We start from the raw sequence: 20,279 nt of genomic DNA on the forward strand, positions 1-20,279 counted from the left end.
AAATGCATTCTTAACTATTTCAACTTTTACATGAACTCATTCTTTGATGTGTGGCTATTTTCTTCCTTCAAAATTGGCAAGGCACTTAGACAAGACACAACAGTTTGAAACACTTGACAAATCTAATTCATTAAACATTCATTGACCTTCCTCCACTACAGTAAGGCATGCTGCAGCAACGTTTATCAGGGTTAATTAACCCACAGAATCACTACAAATACAAAGATGGGTTTGTTGTAGGGGTGGACGATACCACAACATCTGGTTTCGATCCGGTACCAAGTAATTCAAGGCCAATATCCTATACTGATACTGAAAACACAGAGCATAAGAGAAAACCCACAGGTAGATAAATAGCATACAGTATCCGCGGAGCTAACACACATACAACTAAGAAGCTAGCCATAATCACGGCCGACATACTCGTATAAAACCAGGTTACAAATCCTAAAACTTCATCAGATGATGTGGAAAACTATCTATAGTGCTTACCTAACAAACCATAAACAAACACTGAGCCACAATGGCGGCCAGGCAGAGCAAATAACTGACAACACGGCGTCTGATAAAGGACAAACAGCAATGATCGCGTAACACCTGAGGGCATAAATAATATAACAGCACCATCTATTGACCAAAATAGGCAACTGCCTTACATACACATGGAAACACCAGAGGGCGGTGCTGTGCTTTTATTCCTGCACACAAGCACTGAAAGAGGTCAGCTTTCAGGGTCAGGTTGTGACCTTCCCCCAGTCAACTCTCTGTATATGAAGCACACCTTCAACCAGGCAGCTTTAATATGCATCGACCCCTCCCATTCCTACAGTTGCTATTTTTAATTATTTTTTGATCTTGACATATGTATGATATCTTAATAATTAAATAACCATTATAACAACTTTATTTTATAAAGCACCTGTAAATTCACATTTACAAAATGCTGTGCACACATTGAAAAAAATAGCAATGAAAGAGTCTCAAGAAAAAGCAAGTATTGAAGTGGCAATTGCAAATATAAATTCAGAGACAACAGAAAGTGTAACACAGGGGAAAAAAAATAAGTAAAACCTGAATAATAAAACAAAGATAAAAGCATCTAAAGCATGGAAATAACAAGGAAAACCCCGATACAGAAAAGTACGCGCCAGAGACTTCCACCGACTGAGCTGGCTAACTTCTGGTTAACACTAAGAACAGTGTGACATGGTCACATTTTTTGAACCAGTTAAGAGTTGAGCTGCCGCACTTCATAGACAAGAGGAAATAAATGCATCTCTACAGCCTCTACAGACGGAACATTTGTGCTTTTGGCAATGTTAGGTAGAAAAAAGGACATGACCTCAGGTTTGGTCTCACTGAGTGACAGTACAAGCGTACTGTTTAGCTGAAATACAGCGTTGTTACCAGCTCGTCGCTTTACTGTTTCCTGTTTAAATATAATCTCTGAACCAAAACCAAGCCATGCCCAACTCACAGTACGTCACCCATCAACGGGAGTGACTGGGGCAGTGCATTCTGGTTGTTGTAGGTTTTCTACATTTTGAGCAAAGGGGAATTTCTGTCTTTCTGCTGCATAGATGGTCTACTTTTACGCGAGGGCCATCTTTCCAGCAGTGAATCACTTCTTTCGGGGGAAAACCTGAGATACCTACGCTGTCCCCCAGACAGTTTGATAGGACATAACATTCATGAAAATAACTCTCCCGTATCCACTGTTTCATTGCAGAAATGTGGTTTTGATAGTTACACAAAAAGGCAAAACACAGAACAAGACAGATAAAAAAAGAAATACAAAGTTCTTCAGTAGTTCTCATCTGTGTATGAATGTGTTGGTGTGTCAAGGTAGAGTTTGGACCCTCACCTGTTTCAGGATGTCGGCTTTCACAGCAGGGTCATTGAGATCCAAGGAGGAGTCTCCCCGCTTTATTCTCAGCTTCACTACCTGCCTCATCACTGGTGCTTAGACACAGAGAAAAGAGAGGGGAAAACATGCTGTGGTATTACCTTTGTTACACCAAACTCATACATGTAAATCAACACTGGATTCATACACGTTATGGTACAATTTCACCCAAAGATCAAAATGCAGTCTTTATCTAATCACTCCCATGGTGGTAGAAATGCAGCTGATGTTTTGTGTTTCACAAAACACTTCTGGAGCTCATGCGCCAGGATGTTTCTCTGCCAGTGCTGAGGTGCAGCTTGATCAGTATATGTGGGCTAAGAAATAGATTTTCATGAATTCACAAAGATAATAAGTAATATCCAAAGTGCAGCCACAATGAGAAGTGAGTGAAATCCTACATCTTTAATGAGGAAAATATTCAATAGCTTACATTACATGCAGCACCCTCCAGCACTCAGTGACACCTGAAGCAAGTGTGTTTTGTGCACGTTATATAAGCTATTCTGGCATGTGGTTTCATACTTTGTGGTGTCTGATGACAGTTTAGCTATAAACATAGTAACGTTGTCCTGTGTGGTGGGCTGAGCCTAATGATGAAGCCTAATAAAAAGGCACGGAAAATTTTTTTTTTATCTTGTCATGTCATTATAGGCTACATTATAGAAGGTGTAGGTCTGCTGTGTTTCATATGACTGAGCCTACTATTAAAAATACTCACATACTCACTCTCTTCTCCTGAAGGACAGTAAACTACTCACCAGGCGGCACACTGTAGCAGACAAAATGGAGTCTCCTTTCACAGAATTCTGTCCACCATGTTCCCGGACTCTGCGAAGCTGCAACGGCGCATACGACACTCGAGCCAATATTCTTTGAACCGCTACGCCAGTATCTGAATGAGGAGCCACTCCCATCAGACCAGTAACTGTTAGGATCTCTGGACAAACCAATCCATGCCCAGTCTCCACTCGGGACCAACATCTGGATCTTCTGGTTCTCAGTGTCGTCCCTCACAGTGGCCAGGTCAGTGTAGTGCTCCCTGCAGTACCTCTGAGCACTGGACCAATTCATTTTGTCATTCACAACAACAAATCTAGAATCCAGCGGTGTTCCTGCTGTTTGAGATTGTAAGAACAGGAGATCGTTGAGTTCACATACTGAATTTCAAAATAATCGTTTTTCAAGATTAAAATATAACTTGCTACGTTCTTACCTCTGTAACAGATAAATGCATATTTCAAAGGGCACCTGTCATCCCACCACCTTCCACTATCCCTGCCAATGTTAACACAGAGCTGACCAACATTAACAAAGTCTGGTTGGTTACTTCGCCAGTTCCTATAGTCAGCTCCAGTCTCATTGTAGCCATCTGACCACCTCCAGTCGATTTCAATGTACAGGCCGATCCAAACCTCAGAGTTGTAGCCATGAGATGAAACAGTGTTGATGAGTTGGTTCATTTCCTCAGTGTTTTCAATGGTGGCCAGGTCAGTGTATGTCTCTCTGCAGTAGGTCTGAGCTTCAGTCCAAGTCATAGGATCAGCAACATAGTGGTACTGATGGAGGAGGCATGAGGCGATGTTCCAGCCTGGGAGGGGAACAAGTGTTCGATTTGTTAAAGGTTGTGTTCATAGTCTTAAAAGATTTAACTGTATATAAAGTTGTTAAAACAAGTTCCACCTCCAGTAGCTACAACATTTAAAGTCTGCTCACACATTGATGCATTACATCTTTTAATGTAATTAATAATAATAATAATAATAATAATAGTAATAAGAAGAAGAAGAAGAAGAAGAAGAAGATATTAGTCAAAGGAGTATTTATACTTTTGATACTTTAAGTACGCTAGTAAGTTTTCCTCAGTATGATTCTGCAGGACTTGTAATGGATTTTTTTTTAACAATGTATTTACTTTACATTCCTTTTTGAATTTAAAGACTTCCTTCAAAGCTCATAGAGGTAATTTTGATAAGGGTTCGAATAGAAAAAAATAATACTATTCAACTATTTTTTCAAACTACTGAAATTGTGAGAACAACCTGTGACTTATTTATTTCAGTAAAAAGCATGTTCTACGATAATGATTACACAGATAATGAAGAATTTACCGACCTGAGAGATACAAGACACCCAGTAAGATCCTTTCCATCATCATGCTGCTCTATGGATGGTGTGTGTCACTGTACAGCACTAAAAGCAAAAAAAACAAACGTAATCTTACCATTATGCAAAGCTAGTGAGAGCCAACAAAAGCTTGTTTTCTCTGTTAGTCATAAAGTTCACATCCATCACACTGTTATTTGCATAAAGTAAATAGCAATATGAAGGGTGTATTCATAAAAAAGTCAGCATACAGGGATGAGGTGCAAAACCTGACAGCCTGGTGTTCTGCCAACAATCTCCCTCTCAACAACAGGAAGACTCTTTCCCCCTTTATTGCTTTTATAAATGGAATCATGGTCAATATCATTTGGCTTTTTTGACAAAGAATTTACAAAAAACAACCCTCTTTAATGTCAAAGTGAAAACAGATTTCTACAAAGTAATGCCAATTAACTCAAATATATATATGTAAAATAAGTGACTGCATAAGTATTCACCTCCTTTAAAGTGACTGACCTAATTCAACAGAGGTCCAGCCAATTGGTGCTAGTGAGGTGTCTGCTGTTAGATGCAGCATATTAATTTAAGTGGTTTGTATTAGGAAAATATATTGGAATGTTAGTTGCTGTTGGGGCCTTCCTGACCTGGAGATGATTTGGTCAGGGATACCAGGCTGATGACATTGTGAACAGGTTGGACCTGCTGATTGGCTTGCTCAGCTTGATTGCTGACACGGGATGGGTCAGAGGTGAAGAGGCGCCTCTCTTCTTACCTCTCTTCTTATCTCTCTTCTTATCTGTCCCTTTCTTTTGATGTGAACAATATCTGGTCAAGGTAACAGATATAAAATGTTAAGTTCAACAGAGTCATGGAAGTCCTGGGTCAGAGGTGAAGAGGCCTCTCTTCTTATCTGTCCCTCTTTGATGTGAACCATATGTGGTAACTAAGTTTTTGACCAAAACAAGCTCGGTATATAAGGAGCTGTCTGCATATTTTCATCAGAGTTTCATTATTCGGCTGGAGACTCTCCAAGTAACGTGTTACTTGTTTATGATAAAAAAAAATCATACTTTTTCATAGAGCTTTGACTGGTGAAGAACTTATTGTAATAAATTTGTCATACAACTAAGACATTGTCGGCGGAGGTTTTCTTCAAACATCTTCAACTGCATCGCCACAGAATATACGACACTAGAGGTCTCACAATTAGTGAAATGGAGATCACCTGAGTGCAGTGAATGTGTCTCAAGTGATTGTAGTATAAAGACACCTGTGTCTGAAGGGCCAGTCCTGGCTACAATTACACCATGAAGACAATAGAACACTCCAAGCCTCTCCATGAAAAGGTTATTGAAAAGTATAAGTCAGGGGATGGATCCAAAAACATTTCCAAGTCATTGAACACCCCCCAGAGTTAAATCCATCATTAAGAAATGGAATGAATATGGCACATGTGTAAATCTGCCCTGAGCAGGCTGCCCTCACAAACCCAGTGACTGTGAAAGGAGTAGACTAGTGAGGGAGGCCACCAGGACACCTATGACTACTCTGAAGGAGTAGGTCATAGGTCATAGGTCTCTGAAGCAGCTGAGATAGGAGAGGATCTGCATACAACAACTGCTGCCTGGGTTTCTTCACCAGCCAAAGCTCTATGAAAAAGTATGATTTTAAGTTGTTGCATAAAACCATTAACTTAGTAGTATTTTACTGATGGTATAATTTATTACAGGCATAGTGGTGTCCCTGAAATGCCTCATGTTTCCTTGTGTTTTCCCTTTCCCTGTGTTCCCAGTTGCTCCTGTCACTCCCTTTGGACAGAACACTTTAAAGTGTACTTTAATTAACTAACAAGACTAGGTCAAAACTTAGTTTATGGCTGGACCAAAGTGCTAAAATGTGGCCAATTCCTGACTGGGGGTGGGTGGTAGAGTTGACAATGCGAGATAACTCAGGAATTACATCTACAAGCTACATTCACAGATTTTTTTAACTCATTATCATGACAGCTTTAGCCTAAGAAATATGAAATATTTGAGGTCTACCGATTACCCTTCAATTAATTAATGACAAATTTCCATTCAAGCTTTACTATTCCCCATTTTGATTTTCACATTTGAGAGTGTAGATGGGTTTTTCCATGAATGGGCAGTCTTCGAAGAATCTCATTCAACATCCCACAGGGAGAGACACATATGTCAGAAAGCAGGCGAGGAAAGACATAGAAGGATTGAAAATGGCCTTTACTGCACTCCAACAACTGCAGTTCATTTAAAGTAAATGTAGTCCAACTAACTTCTGATTATAGTGACGTTAGCTAATGAAAGTTTGTTGACGTTAACGAACTAGCTGCAATTATGATCTAATTAGCTATTATCTTACATCACACCTTAACTAAAGCTGGCTTTGTTTGAATTACTATTATTGTGTAGATTCAGTTAAAATATCAACAAAATTCAGTCATTTCATCATCTTACCAGCCAGCATGCTTGGGAAACACTAAAAATGAATGGGCGCAGTGCTGGAACTAGACAACGTTTGGAACCATCAGCTGCCCCATGACACGCTTTACTTCTGCACTCTCCAATGCCAATAGGAGTCAATGGGAGTGTCGCAACTCTGATATTCAAGAGTTCTGGGTTCAGGGAGTGCCTCTTTGCACATGTGTACTTGGGTCAAACAGGTGCTCCAGGTCCACGCATCTGCTTAGCCTCCACATAGTATACCATGTGTACATAGTATGTGGAGGCTAAGCAGATGCAGGGTTGGTTTGGGTGAACTGGAAGAGATATTTTAAGATCCTCCTCTTTTTTAATGCTCAGTTTCACAGTGAGGATTTCACCTTAACACCACACTGGCTGAAACATTTTGGGTAGCAGCATGGCTAAAAACATATAGAGGAAAAATATATCATAAAAATGGTTCTTAACAAATGCACATAGATAAGCTGAGCTATTAATGAACTTTAGATAAGGTTACTTACTTCACAGGAGAAGACACACTGAACATCTGTACCCAAGGGACCATATGTTTTCTGACATCCTTATTCCTCCAGTGTACATTCACATATAATCAGAGGGGTCCTCTGAAAAATGTCTGTCACAAACTCCAGCCATTTACTTCTTAACCAAGGAGAAAAGATTGTTGGAGTTAGAGCAACCAAAGGCACATCCAGGATTTTTTTTTCTTATTTCCTTTAACTTTGCGAGATAGACCTTTTTTCCTTCTCAGGGAATACTCCATGGATCTTGATGGAAAATTAATTCTATGTTGGTATCTATGAGTAAGAAAAATTTGATGCATCAATCTGGATCAAATTATAGATTTATTTTTATATTGACCTTTGATGGCCTCTGGCAGTTTGGAGAATTGATGAATTGCAGTTTACACTGTAACAGACAGATGACAGACAGCATGTGTCGCATTGTGTCAGCGAGTGGACCACGGTGGCTACGGACTACAAAACACAGGTGCATTGTCTGCCCCATCCCCCCTTTTTTTTGTCAGTGTCTCAAACATGTCTTTTTTTCCAATATAAAACTGCACATTTTAGACTGGCTTTTTATTGTGACCAATGCAAAGCACACCTGTAAACTAATCATGTTGGTCAAAATCTGAGATAAATAATTATTGAGCCAATTAACAAGGAGAAAACTTAAAATTAATGTTTGAGATCACAAACTTAGATTATGTAAAGCTCCATCCATGTTAGTCTTCAAACATAGACTCTCTCAGACCTTTTCATTGTTTGCTAGCGGAAGTTGACAATATGTTAACCAATCAGATAAAACCAACAGACATACAAGTTATGGGAGTGATTTATTCCAGGATGCAGGTTGAGTGCACTACGCTCCCTGATGAGGACACACAATTGTTTTTTAATAGCAAAAATCAACAGATCAAACAAACCAGCAGTAAGAGGAAAAGAAAAATGGTGTGGTCAAAATTACATGATCTGTGCCATCAGATGTGAAACTCCTTCACTATTATATTGGAATATCACAATTCCCACTTTCCCCTTTGTTAAAGAGGACATTGATACAATGACGACACATCACTAGAAAAACTAAGTTGAGCATGAGCAGAAATATGTACAAAAGATGAATTAGGGTGTAAATCAGAACGAGTGAATGTGGGCTGTTTGTATCAAATACAAGTGATCTCGGTGGCAATGGTAGCATTGGTACACTGTAAAGGCCTTTCATCCAGAGACCTATTGATTCAGAGTCTGCAGACTTGTTCAGCTGCTGTCGTGTACGTGTAGACAGCACTGCTTACATCATTAGTGCAATAAAAACAAACAAAGACTTCAGCAAAAAGGCAACAGAATCAATAACCAGTGTTTACACGTACTGAGAAAAATGACAAAAACCTACAAGTAGTGTATCAAAAATATCCATATACATAGTTGTCACTGTGTACTTGTGAGTATCTTTATAAGACAATGAAAATATTTCCAGTTAATGAAAAATCATCTTACTCATGAGATTACACTGAAAGTTTCGAAAAATGGATACATGTGAAGCAGGCAATGGACGTTGAAGAAACTGGAAACAGTGAGAATTTTTCAAATTCAAGAAACTCAGTGAAGGGCCACTCAAAGAGAAAAATGCTGTGTATTTTGGTAGTAGTGTAAAACACTCACACATATGTCAAAGGGAATATGTACAAAGTGGAGATTGTTCATATTTACACATTTACATACAACAAACTAAACCTTTAAGGAGACATGATTCCACCGCGGGCTATGCCTAATATAGGCTGATACAGTAAAATATATCAACTACACCTTCCCTCCATGACGGCGACCTTTGTCTCCAGGGGAACAAGTTCGCTTTGAGCTCTGACCCAGAGCCTGTAGGGAAGAGGAGGAAGGGGGCGGACTGTTATTAGAAATAAATAAACCGGACACCAAGTCATGTCACTGAGCAGATTATCATCTGCTGTTATAGGCACCATGGGACAGACGATGAGCTCCTACAAAAGGCGGTGCTGATTTTAAACACCGTTCAACAAACTTCTGTAAATGTGTGAGTACATAAGCAGGAATACAGGGATGTGAATGTGGTGGGATTTATGAAAATGAATATACAGTTTATTGTAATGAAGCTCTCCGAGCACCTGTGAGTGGGAATTTGAGAAAGTGCAACATCGCCCTCCTGTGTTTGCATGTGTACTCATAATACGCAAATTCACAAGAGTTGATCAAATCCTACATTCCATTGTGAGAATATTATTGCCTGTGAAGAGAGTGTCCAGTAATTGTGTGAAACAAAGGGACAATCGAACAGAAAAAGGGGATTTCACGACCTTGATGCACTCTATCGTTAATGCTTGGAAATCATTTAAGCGCACCGGTCTACCTTTAGTGCCTGCGACCAGTGGATGGTTCAACCCTCTCTGACTGTGAATATTACTGGAAACCAGTGCAGTGAGTCATGCTGGCTGATTCTGAGTGTCTATGAGTGACCGACGATGTACACACACAGTTTTCTTTTTCAAAAAACACAGATGAATGTCCTTGGTGTGATTTCGTCAGGACCTCCATCTTCACCGGGTGTCAGTGCAGTTCTCCAGGCCTGGCGTGGGAAGTGGAGAGGGGATATGGGGCTCGTGTTGATGTAAAATTTAGGTTTAGGTGAAGCCGAGTGCCTCCCATCCCACAGCAGAGAGATTGAGAAGAGAAAAAAAGGATAGAGATGAAGGAGATGTCCCTCCACCAGGCTCAACTCCCACCCCATTCCACCCCAAATAATAATTAAAATAAAAAAATTACACAAAAAGCTGGAGCTGAAGGATTGAGGGGGCCATGGAGTGGAGGTGAAGTGTCCGAGGAAGAGGAGAAGGAAAAGGAGAGAGAAGGAGGAAGGCAGAGTGGAGTCCCTGTGCTCGTTAGCCGGCTAGGCTAGGCTAGCTCATTAGCGTTGCGACGGCAGCCATCAGCTGGTCAGGTAGCTGTGCAGTTCTCTGGAGTTGATGCTCAGGACCACACCCGAATGGTTGCCTGACAACGAGAGGAAACAGGAAACAGGACAAGCTAATAAGCAATGCTAAAAGAATACAGAGCCCAGAGCTTGACACGCTGTGCTCAGTGCTGTTAGAGGTACCCTGCAGAGTTTTCTGACACTGTCACTGTGTAGCCGAACAAATATGTGAACTGCATCTCCTTCCTCCTGCAGCTTCATGTGACTGTGGCCACTACTGAAAGCTCTCACAGCTCGGCTCTTTTGGTTTACATCAATGAAGAAAAGTAACTAAATACATTTACTCAAATACTTGTACTTTAATTAGTATTTCTTTTGTATGGTTCTTTTCAACTTCAACTCAACTTAAACTAAATTTCTGGAGGAAAATATTTTACTTTTTACTCCACAACATCTTGATTTCACAGCTGTAGTTATTAGTTATTTAGTTGCCTTAGTCTTTAAAGAAAACATCTAAAATACTTTAAGATTAAACCGTCTTGTCCATTACTGGGCCCCTGTCACAAGTTTCAGGTGAGCTGTTAATGTTCCACCAAAGAGTAGCTTCTCTCTAACATCTCAGGTGGTTCCGTTTGAATGACTGTTCAAGGCCAAAGAAGTCATAGAGACTCGTGTTGCATGATTTATTTTCTTCGACAGACTGAAAATGAGACTCAACATTGATCAGACGATTGGCACAAAGCCAAACTTTCCAGTTTGATCTAAGTTTATTAGATAATTACCTCCACCAAGGTGGGTTATGTTTCAACCCTTGTCCGTTTGTCTCTTTTTTTTTTGGTTGTTTAGCTGATTTGTCAGCAGGATTACATCAACACTGCTGAACAGATTTCCACCAATCTTGGATGGAGGAAAGGTCTCGACCCAGAATAGACTCCATTAACGTTTGGTGCACATCTGGATAACTACTGTTTGCTACCAAGTGCCATTCTGGTTCCTTCTGCACTGTTTAACTGCCATGTTTGCTAGCCATCAGACTTCATCTCTCCTGTCAGATGCTGCAGCCCAGGCAGTGTCACTATGCTTTTAAGTTTGGTGCTGTAGGTACTCCTATAGCGTCACTTCAAGAAGCACCCCTCTAGTGCAGTAGTATAGGTAGTATATAGTAAGAGTCAGAGGGTGGTAAATGTTGTTTGTGACCAAGAATCAGGAGTGATTTGTTTTTAAGTTACGTTATGTAAGTAAATTATTGTACTTATGTGACACTTAAGTCACATGACCTGAGTTATGAAAGTGATGAGACTGAATGTAGTTTTTTTAACCCAAAGTATGATCTTTTCCTGAAACTGGAGCCTTAACCTAACCAGTGGGAGACAGTTTGAAACCGTGATAACAGTCCAAAAGTTATAATGTGTGACCTGTTGGTCAGGAAGCTGTATTTTGAAAGTCTAACTGGGCCTTGCTTATGATGTATTATTGCTAACTTGGCCGTGGAGCCCTTCATGTGCAAAACTGGTGCAAGAGAAGAAGGCAGAGCATCATAGTTTGAAGCTTAAGGGATTTGACCAAGCTGCTGTATTTCACGAGTATTTTGCCAGATTTGTTGATTCACAGCTCAACATAAGTGTCAAACAATACGAAGGTCCGCTCACCAAAAATTGCTCCGAAGTGCCACTTTTGGTCAAAAAACTCCACAGGATACCTTTAATGTTTACATCAGCTGGACATCCATGCAACATTACCAGTGTTGGTCACACTCAGTGATGTAGTGGCTGATAAGAGAGTAACCTTCAGTTATTGTCATGAGGAAGAGAACTGCCCATAACCATTGACTTTCTACATAAAGATAATTATTCTTTAACTCCACTGTAGTTACAACAATGTACAACCAATCTGTTCATTCTCAATAAATGAGAATACATACATTCTTACTACTTCATGATGATATTAATTATTATGGTATAACTAATATCACCATTAAAAAAAACTCTGTTAGCCTTCCACTACATCCCAGATAACAAGGCCTTTCATTGCCATCATCATATTATATCATAACATATCACATTTATAACTACAATTGTTACAAATAGAATATAATTTATTAAATACTAATCACATTACACATAAGAAATGTCCTAATTTACCATAGTCCATGATATTTTTGAGACAGTCAAAAGCTTGTTGCAAAATACCTGTTTATTTGGTGCCATCATGTTAAGTAAACTCAATTTGACTGCATGAAGTGATATTTATTTCTGTTTTCTTCATACCGCTATTGACCGTAACAAGATATGGCTGACATGATTTGAATGTGCATGCAAATGCAGGCTATGACCATGAAGAGCCTATAGACCAACCTCTGAGGCAAAAGAAAATATTTGAATATTTATATCAGAGACAAAGGGCTCTCAGTAAAACCAGTGATAAGGATGAAAAAGGGGAAGTTCTCCAGTACCTTGGTGTGTGTTAGCTGCTGGTGTTAGTGGCTTGGGTTTTAGTAGCAGTGGTTAGTGGTAGTCCTTATAAGGGAACGGAAGGCGGGGCTACCTCCTGCGTTACCTAGAGTCTGCGAGTCCAGGTCGTCATCGATGAACTCCTCGCCCTGGATGATGTGCTGGGTGTCCTCGCTGTGATTGACGGGGCTGGTCATTTCCTGCTCCTTCTCGTTGTGCATCTGGGCGTAGACGTTGCGGCTCCCCGGAAGCTTCCTGAAAAACAGCGGGGGATAGGCATCCTCAGTCCTAACCCAAGGACTGTGGGATTTGTTGTTTTCGTAAGACGGGGCTGTATTTTTATATTGCATGTTTTAATTTAAGTGACTGTTTGGTGGATGTCTGTGCTCGGGATGCGAGGAGGTGCTGCTGGTGTGTTATTGACGTGAAATAAAAAGCATGCAGTTACACAAGGTACATCACATACATCTGAATAAAGGGCGTGAGACATTGCAAGATAGGCCTTTTCAAATTTTCTCAGGGAATAATGTATAGATCTTGGCGAAAAGATCCAGATCTAGTGAGCTTAAACTATGGTTAAGCAGTTATGGGTGGGTTAAAATTTACAGTGATACAGGGCTATCGAGTTAGATATTGATTAGCCTCGATTGAATTAAGGGGGATTGTTGGCCCTTACCGGAGGTATGCGCTCTACTTAATGCCATTCTAGTTTTATCTAGACATTTACGACCCTATCGTAATCATGCATGCCTAACAACAAGTTATTTGCGGGTTATTTAAAGAAGTTATAAGTGGACGGCTGTTTGTAATGGCACTACGCTCTGGTGCAGCATTTTTCCCATAAGAGGCTGAAGATTTATCAACGTATGTGTCCCGCTGCCTTCAGATGGGTGCAGGGATTTAAGTTTTTCAAACAATTCAAAGCTTTGTACAACAGATTACTCATTTATTGATATTAATGCAGACTGCTGTAATCGTGTTCCTGCTTTCTATATTCTGAACATTAATTTTCAATGCTGATTTAAGCACATCAACTGATTCATTCAAATGGTTTGTGTACATTTCTAAGCATTATTCATGTTTTGCTTTGCATTTGATTCAAGTATTTAGTTCAGTCTTGTTGCTGATCAAATCAACAGACTGACTGCTGATTGACATTGAACCGGAAATTCCAAGAAAAGTCGCAATCATGTTTTATACGACCAAAATTCCCTATTTCATGACAGGAAATTGTATCCACATTACCCACTCCTTCGAGCTATGTACTTATTGTCATGCACTGGATTAATATTTTAACATGTATAGTCCCACAGCTCACTGTTGATGCGTTGAAACTCAGCTGTTAAGTTTGTGGAGTTTAGAAACATGAAGAATGAGTTCAGAGTAAGTTTTTAAACTTCAGAGAGTTGCTACCGGGTGCTGTGACAAAATCAGGGCAGGAAACTTAAGTTTTTTTTTTTTTTTTTTAAAGGTCAGGGTCGTTTTTTTAAAGTGAATTAAGGGTGCAATATGTAAGAATTTTAGTTTAAACAGCAGAATGTGAAGAAATACGGTTTTGATGTTATGTCTAAGACATCAATGTATTGTGGGTACAGAGATATCTACTGAAGTTAGCATGCTAACCAGCTGGCCCCTAGCCAATTTGTACCCTGTAACTCTCCGGTGCTCCAGTCTCCCAGTCCAGGCGGAGTCAGCTAATAGGAATTCTAGCTTTAATGGCCAGTTTAGCTAACTAGCTAATGGTAGCTGCAATTTACAGCAGTTATTGGTTACTCTGGCAATATGTTTGTTTGGAGTTTGAATTCAGGTGGCCCATTCTTACATATTGCTCCTTTTAATTAAAAAACACAATAATTTTTACATAACCAGTTAGAAGCTACAGTATCTCCATATTCGTGGGAATAGAATAAACATAACTCTGATTTAGAGGACAGCTTAGCAACTGTATAATTTCTGGGGCCATTCAAAATTGGGGGCCTGAAAATCAAATCACAGGCCAGAAAAACCAAGGAAGAACCACTATCACATCAGAAATGAACACAAAAGACAGCCAAATATTCTGGCACACTGACTAAGAAATGAAAGTTTTTTTAAAAATTTTTTTTAAATCCCTTCTAATCTCACAATGGGGAAATTCTCTTTTTCACTCACATTACACACACATGCACACACACTCACACAGTGTATAGAGGAGATGAGCGAAGGGGCTGCCACATGCACGGTGCCCAACGAGCAGTGTTAGGGGTCGGTGCCTTACTCAAGGGCACCTCGGCAATGCATAGGATGTGAACTAGCATTCTCCATTACTAGTCCACATCACACTTTTTCTGGTCCAAGTGGGACTTGAACTGGCCACCTTTGAGTCCCCAAGCCAAGTCCCTATGGACTGAGCTATTGCCGCCCCTAAAAATGCTACTATTTATTTCCATTTTTGGTTAGAAAAGCTGCTTGATTGCAGCTTTATCTGTCTGTGGTTATTGACATGTCACAGAACTTTAACATGACTGCCTCACCTTTTGAACTTGTAGAGGATGAAGGAGCCGGTGGCGATGATGCTGATTAGGAAAATGACTGCTAGAGCCCAAACACCCGGACCCCCGGCAGCACCGTGGTAGCCTGGGGTGATGACACAAACAGTACAAAAGTTTCATGTTTGCACGATCAGAACATATTTTTGATTCAACCAAATGTTTCGAAGGGCAAATCCAAAAAAGTATATTGAGAAAGAAGACGATCTTGAGTCAAAAACTGCAGGAGCACAGGGACAGAATTGTAGAATGAAGTTCCAAAAACATTCAACTGAACTACAGTTTCTCTTGAAGAAGACACCTTCCACGAAAAACAAAGCCATTTTAAAGTCAGTGAAGGATAATCAGGCGGATCAAAAAGCACAGGGAAAGCACCGTACAGACGGATTTAAACTGGACAAGATTTGGATTTGTTAGCCAAGAAACCAAGAAAGGAAAAGGCGCAGGAATCAAAGAGTGTTTAGGTTAGGTGCATCAATACAGAAAGCTGCAGGCTTATGGTTCATGAACGCACCAGTCTCCGCTGCTGTAGCTGTTGAGTCATTTGCAATTAGACCTAGCCCTTGGAAATAAATCAATAACATGCAATTATCATTAAGAAACATAAAAAATTTTAGTTTTAAAAAGCAGACTATGTGGGAAGCAAAGGTATTTGAATATGCAGTACCTGCGTTTGGGTCAGCCAGCATCACCAGCACTTGTAGACCTCCTCGCACCACAAAGCTGACATTGTTGTCATTGAAGGCCTGCATGATGGCTGGAATACGCTGCAGATAAGAAAATATCAAAATAAGGAAAATTATAGCTGCAAACTCGGGGGCTTTTGGCCAAAATCTCAGTTTTTGAATGAAAAATGTGAATCTGTGTCTGTGCCTCTTTGTACTCCAGAAAATTGGTGGGTGGGCTGGTGGCTGGTGTGTAAACAAACACTTTCTATGCAAGAGCAGGTACCTTATCAACGAGCATGCTCCTCTTGGCTGGTTTGCTGTCCAGAGGGAGGACGTAAAGATCAGCAGTGGTGGGGAGACCCGGCTTCACCACCGTCACCAGGGACTCCTGAGGGACACCTGTGATCTGAAGTCAGACGGTTTAAAGTCAGTCACATCTTAAAGCTTCACTAATCAATACTTTTATATTTTAACAATGGATCAAATGACTGTTTATCATATATCACTGGTAGTGATGAATTAGAATTAGCACCCAACACAAGCCTCATTCATTTTTAGCCTCATTCATTCTTCGTTTCTGCCCTGGGACATAAACTGCTCTCACCAACCCCATCTCTAAAACAGGCAGCTGTTTCCAGTGAAAAAGCTCAGATGAACCCACCGTATGCTACCTGCCTACCTCATCACAAAATACCAGACAGATAGCCTGTGAAGTTGACCACAGTGGAACATTTATCATCTAAAGACATTTCTCAGGCATTGATAGGGAGCAAACCAGCAGAATCAATTGGACCCATTCATCAGACAGACACAATACATATGGTGTGTCACATTATACATAACCTTGTGTCTTCAGGATATATTTTCTCACATTACAACTTTTGAAAGGTAAAATATAAATTAATATTGTGCATACATCAAAACTACATTTTACACACCATTTTTCCAACCTACTTTTAGCCATGCTGGCAGGTTGGCAACATTGGTCAGTCTGTTGTCATTTGTTGGAATGGTTTTGAACACAATTTCTAATGTTTTTGGTTGGATTGCCATGAAATTTGCTGCGTCAGACACACTGTCAACCAGGTGTCCATAGAAAACAATGCTATTTACACTCAGGGTGGAATAGCCAATGTGGCTCAAGTCCCTCCCCTACCAGTGGACAGCCACAGGATCTTATTTTGGAAAAATGTGTACAGTAGTTAATGATGAGAGACAAAAATGTGTTTTTTGTTCATTTTAATTGTGCCATAAAATATACGTATGATATCTGTCTATTTATAAAATCATTTTTCAATGTAAGAAGTCGCAGTCTGTCCCAAAATAATAAAATATTAGACTGTGAAAATACATTTACATACAATAGAAAGACTACACACCCAACAGTTTAATGTTGAAACAAGAAACTGAAACCTTGTAGAGCTCTCCTTTTACATAACTTTATGTCAAACTGTGACTCTCATTACTTGCAACATTAACTTCTGAATTGTCAGAAAACATGTAATTCATGGCACAATTCAAAGTGGATTATAATTTTATTTAATTTTGCCATTGACTACTGTACAATTTCTTTTCAGAAATAAGGTCCCATGGGGAACACCAGGAGGGGCTGACTTTGCCTCTCAGTATAGCCTGGCAGAGACAAACAGCCAGGTTACTGTAGCCAACACTGTTAGTTGCACCTGGGCTATTTAAACCGGTGCACAGGTAACCTAGCCAAGTAGTTTTGCTGCCTAAACTTAATCAGTCTGCGACTTAAAAAAAGCTGAAAATAATAACAACTTAATAACAAGTCAAAATACAAAGTCAACAATGACTTGACCCTGATCTCCTGTGAAAGGGTCCTGTGTTTGAACCGTTCATCGACCCCTGACTACATCTCTAAACTTCTCCCATCTGCCAACATCTACACTCATCCAGTCAACCTCAGCTGTTCATCACGCTTAATGCTAATTAGCATGCTGACACAAAACTACAGTACAATGGTAAAAACGGTACATTATAATAGCTAAAAACAGCATGTTAACATTTTCATTGTGAGCATGCGGACCTTAGCATTTAGCCTAAAGCGCTGCTGTGTCAGCCTCAGAGAGCTGCTATAGCATAAAGTCTTGTTAAATGTCTACTTATTACCTTAATTAATTTCCTAATTGTTTATTATTTTTCTTTGTGTCTTCGTGTGAGGTATGTAGATGTATTCTTTCTCTATCGGGTCCAATATTTCAAGAGGGCCACTGTTACGAACACTAACTTAAGAAAAGCAGGTAAGTTGAAATCATCATCTCAATTTTAAATCATTTAATCTTAAAGTCCTACCTTAATGAGTATTTTGGTCACCACCTGGCCGATGTCCTCTCTCCACTCTGGGATGTTTGGATTGAATTGGTCCAGGTTCCTGCTGAAGCTCAGAGGGATAACCTGAAAGTTATCTGGGATCAGACAGAACAGGACAGTTAGCAATAATCACAGTCATGATTCAAAAACTCAAAATGAATTATTGCAGCGGTATTCAATCAGCAGCATATAGTGCATATTGAGGGCTGAAGATAAAACAGCTGACACGATAAAAACAGATGTAGAAACAAACTGCAGGTATCTGTCACCTTGGAGGGAATGTGAGCATGCAGATGTGCACTGTAGGCATTAACAGAGAGAACTAGCTTGCTAGTGTCCCAAAATATGTGTTGGAATACAGCGTACAAAGATGCACAGAAGGGTCCTCAGGAAATAATTTGAGCAGAATATATAACATTTAACTATAATCAAAATGACTTGCTTTAACTGAGTGATAATTCATACATGCTGCACAAGTCAACCTCAGTGTTACATTACTGAGGCCTACTGTTTCAAACAGCTGCTATACTATTGCTCTCTTAAGAACCAAAAGCTTGCAGCGTATAAATAAAACAAGGACATCAGATTACTAAAGAAATCTGACATAAGTCATCATGTGACACACTTATCCAACAACAACAGATGAGATCATAAAATATTTTGAGACAACAGTAGAAAAATCATGCATGGTTTGTGTCAGTTGTGTCTGAATCAGGCACAGACAAAGAAACTGATGATCTTTTAATGGCAGCAAGTATGAATAGAAACAGTAATGCTACTTATCAGGTATGGTATATATTTGTCAATATGATCAGGAAAAGGTTGTAGTGTACAGAACAGTGTAAACTTTAACTGTAATGAACTTCACTAACCACCTCATCTGAAACGTGGACAAAATGTACTGTGATTAAGAAGACTGAGCGAGGAAGGCTTTCCTTTCATTTAACTTCTAGTCAGTCACTATTTGCAGCGCATTGACCCATCTCATAACCATCAAGGTTCTTTCATATTTCATTGTGGTACCGTAGACTCGGACTGTCCTGGTATCCTGCACCATGGATCTGCCGTTGGAAGCCTGGACAGTGACTGAAACCTCTCCTGTCGCTGGGAAACGAGTCAGCAGGCTGTTCTGCAGAGTCAGAGTAGGCTACGGGAAAAAGTCACAACAGGTCGGTTGTTAGTTAGATCAACTATGTGAACAGGGTGTCTGAAGTATCCGCCTTTGGCTCTGTGGAGCTTTGCAGGATCTTTAAGCTCAAAAACTCTGCTTCAACCCAGATTCCAGCAGCAGCATGCAGATGTGTTTAGCCATGAGCTACTGTACACTACATTATAGACAAACAGCAGATAAAGTTAGCAGCTAGCTGGTCAACATGTATTTTGATGTAGTGTGTCCTTTACCCGCAGGTTGTCTCCTATCCACCAATAGAAGACAGTCAAGTTGGCCTCACTGGGAAGAACGACAGCTGTCAGGTTGACCTCCTGGCTTCTCCCAGCGATAGGAACCACTTCCAAGTGCACTTCCTGTAGTGGGGCTGTAAGACATGATTACAGAATTACAAATCAGTTTTATTGAAACACAGCAAACTGGAACTGAGAGGTTTACAATTTAGTTTTTACAGGTCAAAGTTTCATAAATAAACTACAATTTTCAGAAAAAACGCTCCCAATAAGAGAAGTACAATGTGATGCCAAACCAATATGATCTTTTCAAAATAAAGGGATGACAGCTCACTGTGTCTCCAACAAGACTCTTCATTATCAGCTCAAACCCACAGAAAGAAACCAGCTCTTTGATAAGACAGCTCTGTCTTTGTGCAGCTTTAGAACCCAAAGTAAAAGACAAAATTGAATAGAGGAGAGTCTCCAATCCCCACTGAACAGAACACCACAGATTTGCCTTTTATGATACAATTCGAATGTCAGACACGGTCAGTGGCAGGGAATCATTTCTTCCCAGGAAGGGAAAAATAAAATGTTACTGTAGAGGTGAGAGGTCTGAACTGACAGCACAAAGATGCTTTCATTGTCTTTATCTCTTCCAGTTGTTGAACAAAATGTGGGTTGAAGGAATGTGCAGGTTACTGACATGTTGCGTGGGGTCAAGCTGTCGACTTGAAAACCCAGACTTGGACTCAAATTGCAAAAATGGAGACATCCGACTTCAAACTATCTGCTGTGAGACTTGACTTCCTTCAGACTGAGGAGACCTTGCCAGGGTACAGACCTTTGAATCTGCACACTGCGCTAAAACTGCCATCATAACACCAAACAGCTGTGTTTCAGTTGAGAAAGCAAACAATCAGCGTCACAGGCAGGACTTGGGCCCTGGATCATTACACCGCGACATGTCGCTTCAGGTGTGG

General features: G+C 40.1%; 1 protein-coding gene across 1 annotated transcript in view; it reads right to left on the reverse strand.

Annotated features, from left to right (window-relative positions):
* Positions 1-7,811: 7,811 nt before the first annotated feature.
* The window catches only part of sorcs2 (sortilin-related VPS10 domain containing receptor 2), a 357,654-nt gene continuing 345,186 nt past the window's right edge, over positions 7,812-20,279 (reverse strand). Inside the window, exons 20-28 of the mRNA XM_073474430.1 lie at positions 19,315-19,448; positions 18,937-19,060; positions 17,896-18,008; positions 15,863-15,985; positions 15,579-15,678; positions 15,426-15,473; positions 14,897-14,999; positions 12,478-12,683; positions 7,812-10,013 (exon numbers count right to left, since the gene is read on the reverse strand). Coding sequence (XP_073330531.1) covers positions 9,949-10,013; positions 12,478-12,683; positions 14,897-14,999; positions 15,426-15,473; positions 15,579-15,678; positions 15,863-15,985; positions 17,896-18,008; positions 18,937-19,060; positions 19,315-19,448 — 1,016 coding nt within the window. The 3' untranslated portion in view covers positions 7,812-9,948. The remainder of the gene's footprint in view (positions 10,014-12,477; positions 12,684-14,896; positions 15,000-15,425; positions 15,474-15,578; positions 15,679-15,862; positions 15,986-17,895; positions 18,009-18,936; positions 19,061-19,314; positions 19,449-20,279) is intronic.

The sequence above is a fragment of the Pagrus major genome, chromosome 10 (assembly GCF_040436345.1).
Source record: "Pagrus major chromosome 10, Pma_NU_1.0".
Lineage (NCBI taxonomy): Eukaryota > Metazoa > Chordata > Actinopteri > Spariformes > Sparidae > Pagrus > Pagrus major.